This window comes from Scatophagus argus, chromosome 12, assembly GCF_020382885.2.
Source record: "Scatophagus argus isolate fScaArg1 chromosome 12, fScaArg1.pri, whole genome shotgun sequence".
NCBI classification, from domain to species: domain Eukaryota; kingdom Metazoa; phylum Chordata; class Actinopteri; family Scatophagidae; genus Scatophagus; species Scatophagus argus.
Genome location: NC_058504.1, coordinates 5,869,516 through 5,889,718, shown reverse-complemented (window position 1 = coordinate 5,889,718; position 20,203 = coordinate 5,869,516). Strand labels below are relative to the sequence as shown.

Genomic DNA, 20,203 nt, shown 5'->3' with positions numbered 1-20,203 from the left:
TCCCTTGTGTTCTTGAAACATTAGACTAATGACTATTCCTGAGCATTGAGATATTTTGTGTTTGTGTCCACAAGCCTTCACATCAGTAAAATGATAATAATGTATAACACCATAAAAATTATTTTAATCCGTTTAATCTGTCATGTCATGCAATGGTGCAGAAGCCTGACAGTCACGTGACTGCTGAGTTCATGTCCTCGAGGCTCTAAAAGCACCTAGGCAAGCAAAAGGCTTTAATTTAGCTTGACACTCGAAACGGAAGACCATCCTTCCTCCTTATCACTTCCTCTGAACTTCTTACCTCTCACCCAACTCGTCTCTTCTCGCTGCATGCATTTCCTCTTTCTTGATTCATGTTATGCCTTCTCAGCAGATGTCTCTCTCTCACACCTCTCAATTTCTATCATTCTATCAATCTTTAATTGCATTTGTAGGAGGAACTGCTTACTGTTTTACAATTACTTGCGAACAAAATTTCAAATTACATTACTTAGTGTAGCAGGAACATGAGATGTGTATCTCCGCAGGTTGTCAGAGTGTACACTGATCAGCCACAATATTAAAATAAAACCTGCTTAATAATTTGTAGGTGCTTTCCGTGCTGCCAAAACAGCTCTGACCTGTCAGAGAAAGGGACACAGGACCTCTGGGGGGTATTCTGTGGTCACCATCATCAGAATAGTGCCCACCTGATGGGAAGGTGAATTCAGCTTATCCCAGTGCATCCAAAAGACTCTCAATCAGGTTGTGATCTGGGGAGTCTGCAGGTCATTGTTACGGTGAAACATTTCTGAGCTGTTTTCTAAACGTGAGTACGTTATCCAGGGGGGTGGGAGCGGCTGCTGCTGACAGGAAGAGCCGTTGCCATGGGTGTGAGTATTTGCTCTGCAAATGTTTAGGTGGGTGGTGTGCACCAAAGAACATCCACATGACTGCCAGAACCCCCGCATAACATTGCATCGCAAACATGTTATTAATTTTATTCACATCACCTGTCAGTGGTTTTAATGTTGTCACTGATTGATGTAGGTGTGAGTGTGTGTACATAAAGAAGTGCCTATGTATGTTACTGCGAGTGGTTAAAATTACTGTTGCGTGTGTGTACTTACTCTGCAGAGTCAGCAGGCAAGATGGATATTGGGGAGAGGTGGGAGCTGCGAAGAGAGACGGGAAAAGGACAGCGTGGTTAGAACATCACGTACTCCTCGCCTCCCTTCCCATACTCACATGAAATGACCTTGGGTGGGTGTCAGGCAGTAGTAGAGTCAAAACAGGCAAAAAGGATGAAAAAAATAACAACTGAACCATGAATACATCTGTCTGTACTGTGTGCTAGAGAGACAGAGAGCAAAGACTAAGTGTGAGTTAAAAAAAAAAAAAGTCATTTAAGATCCCTTGTGCCAAATGACAGTATCAAAAAAAACAAAAAAACTACTCGCCCAACACACACACACACACACACACACACAAATACACAAAATTTCAGGCGCCTATCTGGGTGGGAAGATTGTTATTTAGGCTACAGTGCTCTGCTAAATCCTCCCTAAGCAAGGAAGTGAGTGTGTGTGTGATGAAACAGGGATGTGGCAGGGATGTGTCTGTTGATTCAGCATCCTGCTGGCAGCCTCACACAGACACACACAATGATTCCAGATTTATATAATACTCTTACAGACAAACAACACAAGGTCATTCACATAATGCTCAAGTGCAGGGGCATGTCTCATATGTACTTTTTTTGTCTCTGTGTGTGTGTACAACAGCAGGTGATGTTATGCAAGCTTTTTATGTATGTGGATGTATGCTGCCTGCAGTAAGAGGTCCTCAGGCAGATCGATACAGACTGAATTTTTAATGGCAGATGGTAGACGATAATGTCTCCATTTTTATTCTTCTTTCTCTATCTTTTCTTCTGATCCTTTCCTGGTTTCATTTTGTTGTTTTTGCAATGTATATTATATAATATCTATCTTTTTATATATCTATATCATACATATATATATATATATATGTATAGAGAGAGAGAGAGAGAGAGAGAGAGAGAGAGAGAGAGAGAAATAAGAGATGTACCGATCGACTGGCCAGGGACCGGAATCAGATGGTTTTCACAGATCAACCGACTGGTCAGTCACAGCGGCACAGGCGACAACTCACAGCTGCACGCTAACAAGTTCTTCACTGCGAGTACAGAAGCACGCAAAGCTCACAGTGCATAATACATGTAAGGTCAAAGTACACCATGGGGGAACACCACAAAAACATCCAGAACAACAAACCTAATCAGACATTTAAAATCCCATCATCCAGCTGAACCTGCTGAAGTGTTTTTTTTTTGTTTGTTTTTTTGGTTTTTATTTTACCTAAAATACCCCCCCCATTACTTTTTCTCTCCATTTCCTTATTTCAATCCAACTGATCAGGCTTTAAACATATTATTTTTAATCACCTCTACTTTTGGCTTAACTTTATCTCAAACTGTCCTTTCTCTTTGTTTCTCCACAGTGTTTCTTTACTCGTTCAACCTCCTCTCCTCCTCCCTCAATTCTTATTGGCTTCCAATGGTATGTGTCTCACATTCCCTCCCTGACACTGTTACCTTGACTGCGAATGTGCATGTGACGGAAAGACAAACAAAAAGAGGAGAGAATTACTGGTGTTGAGGACATCAAACAATAAACCTGCCAAAGAAGTCCAAAGACTTTACGAAAAGGAGTAATTAAACGTGAAAACAGCTCTCCCAAATTGACGGATTAAGTACTTAAATTATGCTAAATTAGCTTCTGACTTTTCTCTGTTTTGTCTGTCTCTCTCCAACACCTGACATATATTTTTGAGTCTACAATTATCTGGACTGAGTTTATATTAGATCATTTGTCATTTGAAACTTTTCTCCTATTAGTCAGCTTAGAGAACTGCCCTTTGAACCCACTCTGCAGGCCCCCTACAGCAGGGAACAGGACCACTCTGGGAGGCTGCGTAACAATAGATCCATGACAAGGTACTCCAGGACGTTATGCAATTGCCTTAGAAGCAAAGATAATATCTGACCTCACACCATTTTGCCCCTGAAGACCTGAGCTAAAATCACTGTTGTGGCCTTTGGGGCATTGCTGCCATCCTTGAGCTCTCTAAGCAGAAGAGATAGCATTTATATCAGTGTCAGTTGAGCCCTAAAGGACCACAGATCTGCAGTAGACAGTAATTTTGAAGAGATTTTCATTAAGTGTGATTATGTTATCTCAAACATTAATTGGCTTTTAACAAAATGTGGGCAAAAAGATTTATCTTTCCATTCCGCTCTGAAATTTTAAGATTAAGTTTCTCTACTCACATTACTTTTTCTAAAACTTGGCTAGAAATATAACAATAGAAAACAAAGACAGGGGTAACTGCTCTGACAAAAATAAAAATACATAACTAGATTCACTTCAAGGGGTTGTTGTTGTTGTTGTTTTTGCTCTTTAAAGACTAACTTAAATGTCCAGAGGGTAGGGTTTATCAGGAATTAGGGGCAAAAATGGAACATAAGACTCATAGTTATGTTTTTATTAGCATATAATCACATGAAACGAAGAATGAGCCTTTTATAGCTAGAGAACAAGCGTGTCCTCCTCCATGTTTTCAGTAGTCATTGTAGGGGTATCAATAACAGGGCGTCCCCAAACAACTTAAAACACATGAAGGTTACATATGTATTGTTGTTATTGAGTTTGGCCTGTAACTGCCATATGTGCAAGGGTGCCAAAGATGCACTTGGCAAGTAAAGACTTGGCTCTCGAATGTTCTCCAAGTAGGTCAGATTGGATGAGCTCCTGTCCTACCGTGACAACTGCAGTAGTAGCCAAAGGGAGAGATAAGACCTTGATAGCAATGATACCATAAAACCCTTTAGAGTGGCCTAAGCAGTATGTTGTCTGTGAAGCAAACAAATAGTCTGCTTGTTTAGGAATCTGATTTGATGATGATGTCTCTTACTATCGACCAGTCCAGGGTGAACCCTGCCTCTCGCCCGTAGTCAGCTGGGATAGGCTCCAGCTCCCCCTGACGGATAAGCGGTATAGAAAATGGATGGATGGATGGAGGTCTCTTACTATTTTTTTTTCTGTTCATATCCGCCCATCACAAACGGTCTACCACTGTTACCCTGTGACATGATTAGTTTGATTTAAAGTGATATTAAAAGACATTATTTATTATTAGGTTACTGTTTTTATTTCACTAATTGCATCTGAGGTGACTGGAATCTTGTCAGATTCGCTCACATCACATCAGGCCAACCTTCAGTGTGCTAACCGGATTCCTCACAGCAGGAAAAATCTCTGGTGGCAGATTACAAACTCAACCAGAGGGCTGACTAATGCATTTAGGTCCCCAATGCTAATTTATCTTCAGAGTGGCACAGTAGTGCCACTTGAAACTAGTAAGAATTTGTTTTTTTGTGTATCTGTTCCAACCTGAAGTTCTGCAGTATTTTAACTCAATAATACTGCAGTATCACATACATGGTGTACTGCGGAGCTGAAAGGTTGTTCTGAGATATCAGTGGACCCATCTGAGCTGAGTGAGTGACAAAACAACAAGGACATCTCACAAGGACTATAAAGTTTTGCATTAAACAGAATAAAATGACAAACAAGGAACTTTGTGCTCTTAGTGCAGATGGGAATGAGGAAAAGCCCTGATCAAGTACATCCCATTATTTACAACAATTATTCTGATGGCTCGATGTAAAGCCAACAAAGAGAGAGACCATACTTGTGTGTGCATGTGTGCATATGTTGTGTTTGTAAATGTGTGTGTAAGGTAAGTTAGAGGTTAGATGTGATTCCACAGAAGTGCTGCTGTCAGCAAACCCGACTCTTCTCAGTTCTGGCTGGGAGGTACCACAGACTACTGCAGTCTATGCATCCACACACACGCACACACACAAATTCATCAACCACTTTAGCATGCACAAAAGGAGATATTTCACTTTGGCTGCTAAGCAACACTATGTAGACAGAAGAATACAGACACACCTCTTTGTAGGGGTTGGGCTCGTCCCCTGACTTCCAGTGAAGGAGAAATCTAAATGCTTCAACATACCAAGACATTTTGGACAATGCTATGTTTCCAACTTTGTCGAAGGCCCTTTTCTATTCCAGCATGACTGTGCCCCAGTGCACAAAACAAAGTTCATAAAGACATGGTGGGATGAGTTTGGTGTGGAAGAACTTGCCTGACCCACAGAGAGCCCTGACCTCAACGTCATTGAAGACCTAGATTTAACTGGAAGATTGTGAGCCAGGCCTTTCGGTCCAACATCAGTGTCTGACCTCACAAATGCTCTACTGCATGAATGGGCAAAAATTTCCACAGAAACCCTCTAAAATCTAATGGAAAGCCAGAAGAGTCAAAGCCTTTATGGCTGCAAATCTATCTACGTAGGGAGGATGTGATTAAAGTCACTGTTGGTGTAATGGTGAGGTGTCCCAATACTTTTGGCCACATAATGTACTTCAAACACAAACACACCCATTGTCTATTAAAGCTTTTCCTTCCCTCACACACAACAACACACAGAACCAGTGTGCAATTCACAAAGCACACACACACACACACACACACACACACACAGAATCATAAGCACCATCTAACATCTCATAAACAGCTCTTCTTGCTGCCTCTGAAAGAGTAAACATTTATAGTCCTTCATGTCAGAGCCAAGAAACTCTCACACAGTCTTACAGGAACTGTTTGAGTTCAAACAACCCACAACTCAAACACACACACACACACACACACCCCAAAGACTTCAGGTCTGTGTTTTCTGCATGGACACTGCTCATTTGCTTGTTTCCAAAAGTTGCTTTGAACTTGGGAGTATAAATGACCACTGCAGCTCTCCTTCATTGGTTTCCCCTTAATCATCGCACAGACATGTGTTAATCTATTATACTGACTCAACAAAGCCTCTGCAGCTCCTCAGTCTGCCTCAACCCTCCTTCAACAAACGGATACAAAGTCTGAGCATGCATATATAAATGCATAAACATGCTTAGAACATTCTCCAGGTGTGGACTGCAGCTAACAATTGTTTTCATTAATCTGTGAATTATTTTTTATTTATTTATTAATCCACATCCAACCAAGAGATGGTTTGGAACCATCCAGAAGACATAGACAGAAAACATAATCTGTTACAGCCGCAAAGCTGTCAGTGTATTCACAATGTGATGCCAATTAATCATTTCAAAAACTTAAAAAATTTCTCTGTTTCCAGATTCTCCAGGGTGAGGATGTTGTTTTTCTCTGTTTCACTGCATAGTAAATTAAAAAAAATTTGGATTTTGGACTGTTGGTCAGACAGAACAAAAAATAAGAGGACATCATCTTGGAAATTATTCAATTAACTAAATAATAAAGTAAGAGTAATTAATAAAGAAACTAGTTGTAAGTTGCAGCTCCAAATAAATCCACTTTTGATAAACCATTTAATGATTCATTATTTATCAAAATTGTTGGAAACTAAATTTTTGTAAATCAATTAATTCACCAGCCGTTTCACCAGCAATTCCCATACCCCTCTCCCTCACCTCTACTCTGTAATTGACACATATCGAACAAATATTTTAAAAAAAATTTAACAAATTGCTTGCTAAGAGTTTCTTAAGGTATTTTGGTAACCGATAAAGTTAAGAACATACAGAAACTGCCAACAACCGTGATTTCCTGGAGTCACACCTATTTGCTAAAGATGGATGTGTCAAATATATCAAAAAAGCACATTTGGCTGATGAAGTCTTAATTCGAGAAAGTGCTTATTATAAAAATGGGTCAGGTGTCATGTTCTGCCCTTATAAAACGCTGACACATTCCCAGCCAGACTGCACCACTCCCCTCCTTGCTTTCTTTCTTCTTAAGATTGCATAACACAATATCAGCTGTTAAGTAAGTCCGTGACCCCTTTCAATCCACCTTCTCCTGTTCTGTTTGCTGCAGAAAGAAAAGACACAAACTTCCTGTTGTCTCAATTCTCTTTCATCTGCCTGGCACAAAAACAATGAGCAAGAAACACAATTCAAGCTCATTTCCCTCCATTCTTCCACACATAATAAAGTAAGATCATAAACTCAGGAAGTTCTCAACCAAGTCATTCCAGCATTCATTAGTTGATCCATTCACCAGTCATTCTATCACTTATTTGATTTTTCCCACATCAATTCATTTTTTCATCCTTTCATTCAATCATTCCAGTCCAGTAGTTATATAACCCTGGTGTTTACCTCTGCAGCAGAATGTCACAGGCCATTCTCATTTTCCCAGCTGTGTTTTCTTTCACTGTGATCTGTCGTTTTTGTTTTGTTGTGGGTGTTTTATGTCAGTGTCTCCAGCCTGTAGTGGTTACAGTGAGTCGGATGGGCTGTTTCCGTCAGTTTCTCTGCTGTCACTTCGTCATCAGCCCAGTGTGGTCAGCAAGCTAACACGCAGGTTAGTTTCACATAGGTAAGTCCCATCTGTTTTTATTATTCTTCAAACCCGGCAGAGAAATCAGCTCAAATGTTCTCTTCACTCTTTCTGCCTGTTAATGACTTCACACGTCTCCTGTAGGAGCAGTATCCAGCTGCTAAGCTTGTTCCATCTGAACTCTCAGTGTCTTCTCTCTTCAAATTTGTTGTTTTTCAGTATCGGGTGGGTCTGTAGCACAGCCTTGTATCCAGTGCGAAGGTTATCCCAGCTGAGCACTTTGAGGTGTCAGCGTCAGCAGCAGCAGGTCTAGCAGCACAGCCAGGGTATCGCCTGGGTGCATTCTGTGGAGTCCTCTGAACCGGCGAGTGTGTGCGTGTTCTTGAATGAGTGTGTGTTAGTGAGGGAGGTTGTCTCAGTCTGCACTCTGTAAAAGTGCTGCAGTAAACATCCAGAGCTCTGCTCAAATATATGAGTTTCTGATGTAACCAGGCAACAACTCCAGAACCACCAATGGGATAGGAGGGGCTGACACTGGGAGCCAATTGAAAAGAAGGAAGGAGTTCTGTGGGCCAATCAAGAGGCAGAAAGTGGGAGGGGTGGCTGATTTTTTTCTGATGATCAGCGGTGACTACAACTCAGCAGTTAGTTATTAGTCGACCCAGCGGGCTGTGTAATGGCACGCACACACACGCACGCACACACGCACACACACACACACACACACACACGATGCAAATAATCATAGTCAATCTTGACAAGTGTTTTGTAAGGGCCGTGCTTCCTCATCTTCTCAGACAATTATTGCTGTTAATACACTAGTCAAATGATTGATAATGAAGGGATGAACAGCAGATAGTGATACATAACAAGATGATCATTACGACAAAAAAGAGAGGGAGCAGGTACCAAGGGACACAGAGGGCAGAGGGAGGAGGGGGGGAACAAAGCATGAGAGAAAAGAGAACAGAATAAAGAACGAGAGGGGTATTCGCACGTAATTAATGTGTTTCACAAGAGCATATCAGTAATATCTGTGTCATGTGGCGATGTTGGGCAACACTGTTGATTAGGCGTAAATCAACATACGCACATATCACTGCCAAGAAAACTAGGTTAGCACCTTTAGTCCTCATAATGTTTCTGTTTGTCAGCCAGTGTGTCTCCAATAGGACAAGACTTCACATTGACTTCTTTCAAATCAAAGAGAGCATATCATATTAGAGACTATACAAGATTTGATCAAGGACTAGAAAGAAAAACCTCACAAAAAGGGTTTAATCTACCAACTGATTGTTGCATGGCTTAAGCAGATCTGAACTGGAGCTGAAAGAAAGCTTTGAAAAGACAGTTGGACAACACAATTTTACAAATAAAGACGAAGAACATCAATAGAATAACCAAAGAATATTTGACTTTAAGATGATGTGTTTAAATCTAAACCAAATAAACATTTTAACTCTGAATCAAAGGAGCTACTCAGAGCATTTTGCCTGTAAGACTTCAATATTTTGAGTCTGTTTTGATCAGAAACCTTTCAACAGAAAGCCATTTTAAGATCAAAGTCACGGCTCAGAGAGATGTTTGGCATCTAAGAATGAACAAGATTTGTTAAATGCAGTTAAAGCATTTGCCACCCTTACTGGCATGGTGCCAAATGAACATCTGCTCCGAATGTCTAAAGCTGAAGTCAAGAATCATACATCATGTTAAAACAGTATTTGAATATGAACACACGTTAAAAGTGGAATGAATAACTTGTACAAAAGTAAAGTAAGCAAACAATCACTCTAGTTCCTGAAAACATTGCTGACTTATTCATGAATTTCCATGACAAACCTGAAGCCCATATAAGAAAGAAAATGGCCATTTATGTGATACAGTAAAAATAATTCCTAGTTTCCTTCCTGGTAAGGTTGTTAGGTCTGTCTTACTCATGACAGTTAGCTTTACTCTGGGCAAGAACTGTTGCTGATGATGATGAATGATTAGTTGTTCAACAATTTTAGTTGGGGTGTGCAGATGTGCTGCTTTTATCCATCTGATTTATGATCCACCATTTTATATTACATATTTTTGGACCGTGGACTGTTGCTCAGATAAACCAAGACTTCAGGATGAGTATTACTGACACCTGTCAGTAAGGAATAAGTATTGTCCATAACCATGGTACTTTATTAATTACAATACAACACAAGCATTACTGCAAGTAACTGTGTGAAATATACTGTGGAACAACGTGTGGCTGAAAGATTGTAAAATACCCTAACAGTCCCCAACTTCCTCAAAGTGACACTACAACATTCCAGAAATCCCTAAACAAAAGAAAAAAGAAAGAATAAATAGTACACAACTTCAATCACTTATCATTAATAGATTTGGTTAGTTTGGTGTCCTTCCTGGTCTTATTCTAAGTTTGGCCAACTCCTAACTAAACTGTATATTTGTCTTCTGCCAAAACTGTAAATTGCTCCTCAGAAAGCCAGATAGGACAGCTGTACCAGAACTGTGGGTAAGAGCTGATAGAAAACACTGCGAGTAATGCTATCTAGGTCAGTAAGTATATCACATTACACACTGTGTCCAGTGCTGGCACCAAGGCTTCAACCATATCAGGAAGTGAAGACTGAGGAAAGCAGGCGAAGGAGGGCATGAAGTCAGACAAAGTGAAGGAAAGAGAGAGAGGACTTCTATTTCTTCAGTCATCACTGATTAGTACAACTGTACTGACCACTTTGTACATCTAATAAATAAAAAAATGAATCCCTTGAGCTTTAAACAGACCACGAAATGACAGACGTATCTCTTAAGAATGGTTTACTACTGAAGTAAAGTGTTTTCAGGCACACTTTGGGGCCTGTGCTAACTTACTTGAGTTTCAGAAAATATTTAATATTTTAATCCTAAATTTTGATTAATCACTTCCTTTTGCATAGAACAATTTAGAACAGAATTTAAATTCAGCTAATTAAGTTAATGTACTAGGTACTTAGACCAATTGATTTGAGAAAAATCATAGAGAAAAAAGAAGGTGCAACCTATAAACTAGGTCAAAACACCGTAAGTACACAGCTGATACTCCTGTCCTGACCTATTTACTGTATTTATATTTGCATCTATTTGTAGGTCACATATTCATTTTACATTTAACATATACTTGTCATGGATATGTACCGTGTGGGACAGGGCATTCTGTTCACAAAAAGAAAAGGGTCAATACTGAGACATATTAAGTATGAATAGAAATATAAATTTTGATATTATGGATGCATGTCACAGACTATATTCAAAAAGCGACCATTTTTCTCTGCCATCATGCTCAGGATGGGAAGCTCAAACATGGTGAGAAGGTTTTTCTGATGTGCAGGGAATAAGTGTAGTGAATCTGACAGATCGTTTCACCGCTTACCAACTGATCAGCAACTGAAAAGACAATGAATAGTGAAAATCTGAAGAAACAACAGGCCATATTTTAAGGTAAAATGACATATTCGATAACCCATCAGTTGCCATTAACATGAGCATTCAACAACTTCCTAGCTAGCATTATCATTTAATAGTGTTACATAAGCTCATCAGTCAGCAAGGACATAAATGATAACGATTTGTCAGATTCCCTGTTTGTATGACTTACAACCAGCAACACAGAAGTATTTGAGATTCCCGCGTCGGAAAACGACCACCATGGAATTATGGTTTAGGGCACTGGTTTCTTTTGACAGGTCAAAGTTAAGTCAACACTGATTAGAGGCGTTAAATGCATTGTCTCTGCTTTCTCCATAGAAAACCAATGGCTTGCACAATTTTTCTGCTGGCCATGTCTGAAGAACCTACAGGTCCCTTTAACCTGAGCAATTTTTAGGCTGAGATGAAACATGATAAAATGTTTGGTCCCAAATCCAACACAGTGGTCCTAAATCTTATTTTGAGACCAAACTTTTTTGAGCTTTGACAACCATTTAACCATGGAATCAAATAAATAAACTGGAGAGTGTGATATTTTGTGATTGCCAGTTTTGAATTAAGTTTAGGGAGAAAAAAAACAGACTTTCTTGCACTTTCGAGACATGAGAATAGCACACGCAAACTGTTGTCTTTGCTCAGCTATGCAGTTTTCTTTTTTACACTGTAGTACGATTCACCAATTACACACAGATCGCAAGCAATGTTTTATTAGACTCGACTTGCACAGCCTATAAAGAGTGTATCTGACATATACATGGAGCTCTCCAGTGCATTTCCACATAAAAATAACAAGAAAATCCCATGAGAGGATTCACCACCCTGGCCTTCGGTAAGAACTGGCTATCTGCAACACGAGATGGTATATCAATATGTCAGTCATGCTACAATGGTTGTAACAGCAAGAAGGAAGGTAGGAAAGCTCTTATTCGAGGACAAAATTGAAGACAAGTGTTTTATAATGTCTGCGGTTTCACTCAGATTTAAAAACAGCAATTCGTTCACAAGCAGGGACACTTTCCAATTCTTTGACCCTCTGCTTGCTCCCATGGGCCTTCTCTGCCCTCTGATTCCCCATTCTCTCCATTAATTCCTCCCTCCGCTCTCCTCACGGGGGGCCAGGATTTCATCCTGAGAGCCCTCTGTGTCAGCATGCCAGGATAATTCACTCTCGTGAACTCGTGAAAAAACACTTTCCACAGAGACAAACAGAGGCAAGGATATAAGAAGAGCAGCGAAGGAGGGAAGCAATGACAGTGTAAGGAGAGAGATTTGAAGAGAAATACCAGGGATTATATAAGATTTGAAATGAGCGGAGGCTGCCAGCATGTAAGAGGTGTGTGTCTGTTTGCTGTCAGGGTCTATTAAGGGAGCACTGTTAGAGCCACAGAGGACAGACTTCCCTGTCTGTCAAGTGGTAGACAAACAACTCAACCACAGTTAATGTTGAGTCAGTAGATGGGAACTTCAATTCTTTTTTCAGCACTGTCACAACCAGTTATGTGTCAAACAATGACTGATGTACACATGGAGCAGTGAGCTATTCTCAAAACAATCAAGTCATGTCGAGTAAAAAAAAATACATTTCCTCAATCAATCAAAATTTTTCTCAACAGACTTGCGGTGATATTTACTGACACTATGAATAACAATCAAAGTAGGTAACACTACATTCTGTAGCAATGAAATGGAGTCAAACAATAAATTAACAAACCGAGACACAAGACACATACATAAAAAACACCCCTCAAATGACTTTACAAAAAAAAATCATTATATTTAAACTACAACTGCAATCTTTGAAATTGTAAAACTGCTGAAACATGTGACATTTTCTTCACACAAAAAGACCAAATCATCTTGACATGACCAGAGCTGATACAAGTAATCAATTCACTCAATGGCAAAAAAATTAATTAACAATTCTGAGGGTTGACTGAGATTTATGAATAAACAATGTCCAAGATTTACTGGTTCCCAATGCTATGATGAATGTTTTTGATAAAGTGAATGTCTGAGGGTGTGTACTGTTACTCAGACAAAGTAACTGTATGAATATTTAAAGTTAGGTGTCAGGAAATGATGATGGGACTTTTTCACCACTGTCTGGACTTCCACAGACAAAACAATTAATCAAGGAAAAAAATCATCAGGTTAATCAAGGCAGAAATTGAGCACAGGATGAACGGGAATGTTTAATAACTGATCATTTCTCTAGTTCGAGCTGAAACTACACAGCTTCAGGTCTATATCTGAAATTTGTTTTATGTGAACCTGTGACTCAAAGTAAGTGGGTTTCCACAAAAGAAAGACATACATATTCTTTATTGTTCCCTTCAAAATAAATCAGTGTGTGACATTAGCAATATAAACAGATGCTTTCTCTAAAGCTCTGGGTCTACATTGTTTAAATGGCTTTGTGGTGTGGGCTGTCTAGAACAAGATCTACAAATGCAGCATTAATCCCCCTGACTAGACACAGAGGTTAGACAAGGTCAAGCCACAGCTAAAAGACAATTAATACCAGCTAAAACAATCACATGAGACTGAGATAAAGACAGCCTCGCCAACGTAGTTTAAATTAAATAATTTACCTTCAGCACCGATTAATGCTTTGAGCGCCAACAGCTGTACCCTAAATCCACACAAATATAAACACAGAGGAATCCTTTTGTGTTGCCCCACATACAGCGTAGAAACTACTAAACCACTTAGATCCCGAAGATGCCAATACCCATGCACAGACGACACACATAGCAGCCTGAGCTTTGCTGCCATCAGTGACCTTATGTATTCACACCCAGACTGTTGGACATTGGCATGCTGGTCTTAATGCAAGTGAGGTGAATACAGTAAAGATTTTATGTTTAAATATGTCCTCATTTGCATAAATGTCCATTACTGAAATTCAAACTTCAATTTCAATCAATTCAATCTCTAAATTGACAATGTCTTGCCTGGAACATCCTGGCAGCATGTTCAAAATGTTAACATGTTATCTTGATCCATCAAGATCATCTATGAGGCCAGCTTTTGGATATGCCTTTGTATGTGTGTTACAGTGGGTGGCAAAGAGAATAAAACGTATGTGCTGCATGGGCTAAATTATGTGAACATGAGTGCGTGTAGTGGAAGAAACTGTGTGAGTGTGTGGATTATGGATTACTGTCTGTAATCATCTTAAAGGGCAGCAGGACAAGGCTAGCAGCATGACACACACACACACACACACACACACGAACACTAAAGTGCAGTAGCATGGCTGTAATATAAAGTATGAACCACTGTGGAATCTAGAGTCAGCTAAATAGGCTAATTTGAATGATAAAAAGAACATTTTGGATAAAACTTTGACAGTCGTACCATGCCCTCCTTCCCGGGTCAAATGACTCTGCAGTATTTACAGATATTCATTGGTCCAATCAGATGTGCTAAAAACATGACATTGGGATGGACACTATTTTTCAACTTTTTTTTTTGGTACAAAGTTACAACATGCTTTGATGTTAAAAGGTGCAAGTATGTAAATACTTTGCCACCTGTTTCAAGTAGCACTCAAACATTGTTCAGTCAGTGTTGAGTTTGATATTAAGAAAAAGGCAACCACTGTCTCCTAAGATTGAACACATTGCCAGCAAAACACTGGCTGAATTTGAAGTTTGAAATATTTTACTTCTGACCATTTAATTATCCAATTCAACTGGCCTTATAAAAATAATCTTCAAGACTTCCATTTCCTTGCAGTTCCTAAAGGCATTTGAAGGGAAGCAATCTGCACGTTTTGTTTGTAAAAGTGCTCTATTCCAGAGAGGGACTCTTCGTACATTTATAATAATCATTATCATCTTCTTTGTGCACTGCTGTGATCTCTGGGTGTCAGGGTGTTGTGCCCAGTAATCAACTTAAAGGAGATCAACAGATCAGAAGAAGCTGAGAAGATCTTCATGTTCCTTCTGGGCGACTGAACTCTGGCCCTTCAGAGTCAAGAGGCAGACTCATTATCTTGTGTACGTGAGTGTCTGCATGCCAGCATCAGACCTTTGATTTCTGCTTGGTCAACAGCTACTGAACATGAACAGGTCAGATCAGGAGCTCTGCATCTTTTAGTGTGAGTAACTGTGGCTGCAAAAATGAATTAACAAACATTTTTAATGCACAACCCTAAACACTGGACATCTGGGAAGATTACTCAAGTGTAGAGATGTCTTTCTAGGGGTAATTTTTGCAAAACTGTGCAAGTCTTACTTTAAAGATCTCAAGAATGCAAGCCAACGTTTGATCCGTTGTCAGATTTGTGAGTGCTGATGTTACTATTTAGCTCCCACTGGAGATTACTGTATTCATACACACAAACTACACATTTGTTACATTTGTATACACCACTACTAAATATAAATATTTCATTGGGTGAGGTGACCTTGGTTGATAAACTTTGTCAGGGCTGCAGAGAGTTGTAATCTTCCTTATAGCCTTTAAAATTTATGACTGTGTGTTCAAGGACCTCACGTGGTTGTGGTAATTCATATTAACAATTTACACACTGTTTTGTTGACTGTTCTGTTTTATATTGCCTTTGATTGCTGCCTCTTCACTCTTCCTAACCGGTTGGCTGTGGTTGAAAGTGATCAAACCTTCAGTTTGCCTGCACACTCATTTGGCAGAGATCCGCACTCAACTGAGTACGTTGTTCTAGTTTTGCTTTGATTTTAGTGGGACACAGTAAGGAAAGAAAACAATACGTTGCAGTCCAAAGTCCTGCACTACATTAGTGAAAATGATAAGATAAGATAAATGAAATTAAAATTCATCATTAAAATATTGAGTCGAAGATATGTAAACACCACAACAGTGATAGGATGTTTTCATAATTCCTGCTGGCTGCTGTAATGACCAAATTTCCCCTCGGAGATCAAAAAAGTCTCATCTCATCTTATCTTAAATCAGACTGAGACGATTAGGTGGCAAACAGCGTCACAACCCCCTCCCAGTCCCACTCTGGGATGACACTAGTGTCTTAAATAATAACGTTACAGTAGTGATGTCTTACCTGGCTGCAGGGCTCTTATCACTGTGTGTGTGTTGTGGTGAGTCAGAGGAGGCAGGACCTTCCTCTCCATCCTGAGGCAACTCTTCACATTCTGCCTCACACCTCTCATCATCCAACAGCTCTGTGATCTGAAGACGGACACACATGGGATTCAAAAAGTTACCATCTTAAAATGCTCCATATATCAAGACTAAAGGTACATGTATTACACACAGATTTCTCACGTGAAAATCCATTGTGAAATTGTAGGTTTTTTTGGGAGTGTAAAAAATTATGCAAAACAGTTAAGATGTGATTCTATCTGATTTTAACTTTAAAAAGAACTAGATAAAAACTAAATGCTCTTGTTCATTTAAGAAAGGCGAGAGGTGGAATGATCAGGGGTGTCTTGAGCCTTGACATTTAACAGGGTCAGGAGAGAGGTCAGTAGAGAGAGTATAACAGTTTCTGTTCCTGGTCTTTTGCAACAAGAATTACCAAGAGTAAGATGGACAAATCACGTTGAAAAAAAGGTCACAGATTTTACCTGACTAATTTGGTATCAAAGTTCTTTTATCAAGATTTATGAGAAGCAATAACTGCAATTCATTCAGACGGGATTGTATGTAACTATTTATAACTCCCCTCTACCATGCTATTTTAATCCCCAGGATCACATTAACATAAAATTACCCTGTCCCTCATCACTGTCCAGTACAGCAGAGTAAGAAAGGAGCTGATTGTCCATGTTTGCATATACAACATGTGTGCGCATAACAGGAATATAACAGTTTCTTCCATGAGACATCTAACTATAGATGAAGCTCATGAGTAACAGATTGACGCCACAGATACAGTGGTAAGCAGAGAGACAAAAACAGAATGAAAACTGACCAGGAGAGGAGGGCGGGTTTAGAGCAGGGCGACATGCAGTGAGATATCATCTGCACGTTGAGTGACTGGCCACGCTTGAGTGTCACATTGCAAAGGTTACAATGAGGACAAGTGGGCACACTACAAGTGGATACCCTATCAAAACTATCTTACTACTTGACATAAAATCAAAACTTTACAAGACATTTAATATTTGAACGACAAATTAAAATATTTGAATTTAAATGTGTGTTGGATACCATCACTTACATTACAGACCATCCCAGAGTGGAAAAAGACACATCAAGGAAAACAGCAAAACTATCTGTTTCATATTGAGTTTTCCATTTCTACAGCAACATTGTTGTCAGGACAATGACAGAAACATGAATTGTGGGTGGAAAACTGCAATACTTGATACTGACGTTTCCCCTCTCTTCACAGACATAAGTTAAAACTTTCATATGTCCAATGCAATTATGCTTTCTATGTCAATTTAACACAGTATATTTTACAAGGGGGCAATAGAGGGCAGGGTGTAATAATTCTGAAGAAAAAGGAGGTAGAAAGTGGCAGTAAAGGTACACAAGGCAGTAAATATGTGGACAGAAATAACTCCTCACAATACAGACAGCTGACACCAAACAGGGATGAATAAACAGAACTCTCATATGAAAAACAGGTCACTTCTCTCAGTCACAAAGACTTGAATAATAGCGATGTGACTTTTCTAAATAACTGTGAATTTGTTTTATAACGACATCAACTGAGAGAACGCATTAGTGACTAAAGTTAAACCTCGGTTACAAAATCTTTTTTCACAAGTTGTTTTATGCAACGAGTATCAGTTCAAATTTAACTTGGAAAAACAAAGGGCGGCAGATGGCTTATAAAGGGTCATGAACCACATTTGTCATCCTGAAACTTTGATTTTTCCCCATATCGGTCTGTTTGTCCCTGTTTCTGTTGTATTTGTTCCTTCACTCATCTCAACCGCAACCTCGTCTGCTGCTGTCACTGTGGCGTTGCTACAGCAACACCTGTTCCAAGAGCTCTGATTGGCTGTCAAGGAATTCTTGTATCGCCACATGTGTAGATCAGGGATGATGACTCAAAACAACCGTCTCTCTTTGCATGTGTGTATGTATGTGTGTGTGTGTGTGTGTGTGTGTGTGTGATGTGATTAGGTTAAGCAAAATCCTACTCTCAGATAGCTTCAGCTGCATTTTATATCTTCTTATTATCGGCAGGAAATTTCACAGTGAAAATATTCTTTGTGTTGGTGTGTAGCCAAGCAGAGCCACACTGTGATCTGCATCTTCATGTGTAGGTGTCTGTAAAATGTCATTATTAAATGGTGTGAAAAGCTGAGAAATAATCAGTTATCACCATATCCTATCACTCTTGCTCTCGTGTATATGAAGAAAAAAAAATAAAGTGCACTCGAATGCTGCCTTATTATATTTGCACAAATGGCATTTGTTTAACATTTATCTTTGAAGTCGTTGTTTAATAGCGGCCCTTAAAACTCTCTGTATTAATTTGTCATCCACTATCTGAGTAAGTCAGTGGGTATCAGAAGTATGCCATAGGAACACTGCAAGCAATAACTAAAATTGAAGATATCTCCATCTTACTTTTGACCTACTGTAACTGCTCAGGTATATATACACACACACACATATACAATTCAACATTGATTAGTAATATCTTTGCATAAGATATCCAAATAGATTATCAAGATAAATGTGCTGAAATAAAAATATCTTTAATTATAATTATGACTAGACAGAACTAGTCATATTGAGATTTGAGTTGACTAGTGAATGTTAGTCTTAAGGGCTAGAATGTTCACCGTTGCCTGGCAACATCATCAGTGTTTCCCTCATTGGCTAGTGTGATCTCTTCCAGAAAGTGCTGACGTAATCATCTAGATCTTAAATTGTAAATTTCGCAGGCATCCCTGACGTCGATGAACCTCTTGTGTTCTGCCAAGTGAAAAGCCTCACGCAGTTGTATGATCAGGCAAGAGAAAAATACAGGTGATGTTTAATGTCATTCTATTTGAAATCAAACTGCATACTCCAGCTGAGCTGGTGGGCAAGTCTGTCTTATCACCAGTTGTCAAACAGACAACGGAAGTTATCTGTGGGCTCGACAGTGTCGTATACAATACAAAGGTTACTAAAGTTAAGTATCCCTGAAACACTGAATATGACAGGCTTTGTTGTTAGCCATCCACCAGCATTCCCAGGATGCTTTGATTGAGCCTGTCGACCAATCAGAATCTTCCTGACTTGTCAAGGCTATCAGAAAGTCTTCAAGATGGGATATTAGAGGGTAAGAATGGACGAATGAAGCTCTATGAATGGCCATACACAGAGCTGAAAATATTATTCACTTATTCAAGACTGCGGAAAACATAAAATATTTTAGCTTGCAGAATCAGAGTTTAAAAAGAGTTGCTGTGTAGGCTTTTCAAAGATGAGTACATTTGTGTATGGTGTGTTTGTGTGTGTGTCTATGGGCGACACGACAAGGCAGAAAGCACCTTGGAACAAAAGGTCTTGACCTTGGCCCTGGTTTAGCAGTCCGACCCCGTGTTTTAGGGTGGAAAACAGAGAAAACAACAAGCCCCAGTGACATCACCAGTGAAAACTGTTCGTGGGCCAAGAACACAGAACAATGATAACCGACTAGGGCTGACATCACAAGTCTCAAACCTTCATCTGCGGTTTTCAAGGCTCTTTTGTATCCCCCTTTCCTGATGTTAGAAAGAGAAAAAGTCAGAAATACAAACAGCTTGTCTCTATTTTCTAAAACTGTGAAGCTTTTACATTTATCCACTTGTGGAAGGGATGTTGAACTGTCAGTCAGATTTTGTTCTCCGTTATATGAACTAGCTTTCTGTTTTACTTGTAATGATTTCAACTTCGCATGTGACAATCTAATGGACTTATGAACTTTTTCCATTCAATTTTTATGTTATTTGCTGCTAGGTTCCTTTTCCCTTTTTGAGAAAACACTGCCTGAGTTCTGTATGGGTGAAGGAACATCACTAAAATGGATCACGAGAACAACTAAATTGACTGAAATAAATACCTGACAACAAATACAGATTATGGCTCGGTCACATAAAGGAGCAAGGAATAAAAACATTGAGATCGTAAATGAGCAAACAGTCTGCTCCCATATTCACCTTTCACCTGTCTAAGCAGGAGGAGGGAACAATTTTAAAGTGTACAAGTCTAAACAGTTTTCTATTCCACAGTTTCTTCTCTTGGTGTGAGTGGGCTGTGTAATCCAGCTCTCATCTTTACCTTCAAATGTGTTAGAAACTGATTTACAGACATTCACACTTTGTCTCACCACTCCTAAAATGCTGTCAAAGTAAAA

General features: G+C 39.4%; 1 protein-coding gene across 4 annotated transcripts in view; it reads right to left on the bottom strand.

Moving 5' to 3' along the window:
* Positions 1-20,203, bottom strand: part of fam13b (family with sequence similarity 13 member B) — a 65,227-nt gene that overhangs the window by 18,810 nt on the left and 26,214 nt on the right. For all 4 annotated transcript variants that reach the window (XM_046406688.1, XM_046406686.1, XM_046406690.1 and 1 more), the window contains exons 7-8: positions 15,956-16,083; positions 1,110-1,154 (exon numbers count right to left, since the gene is read on the bottom strand). In XM_046406688.1, coding sequence (XP_046262644.1) covers positions 1,110-1,154; positions 15,956-16,083 — 173 coding nt within the window. The remainder of the gene's footprint in view (positions 1-1,109; positions 1,155-15,955; positions 16,084-20,203) is intronic.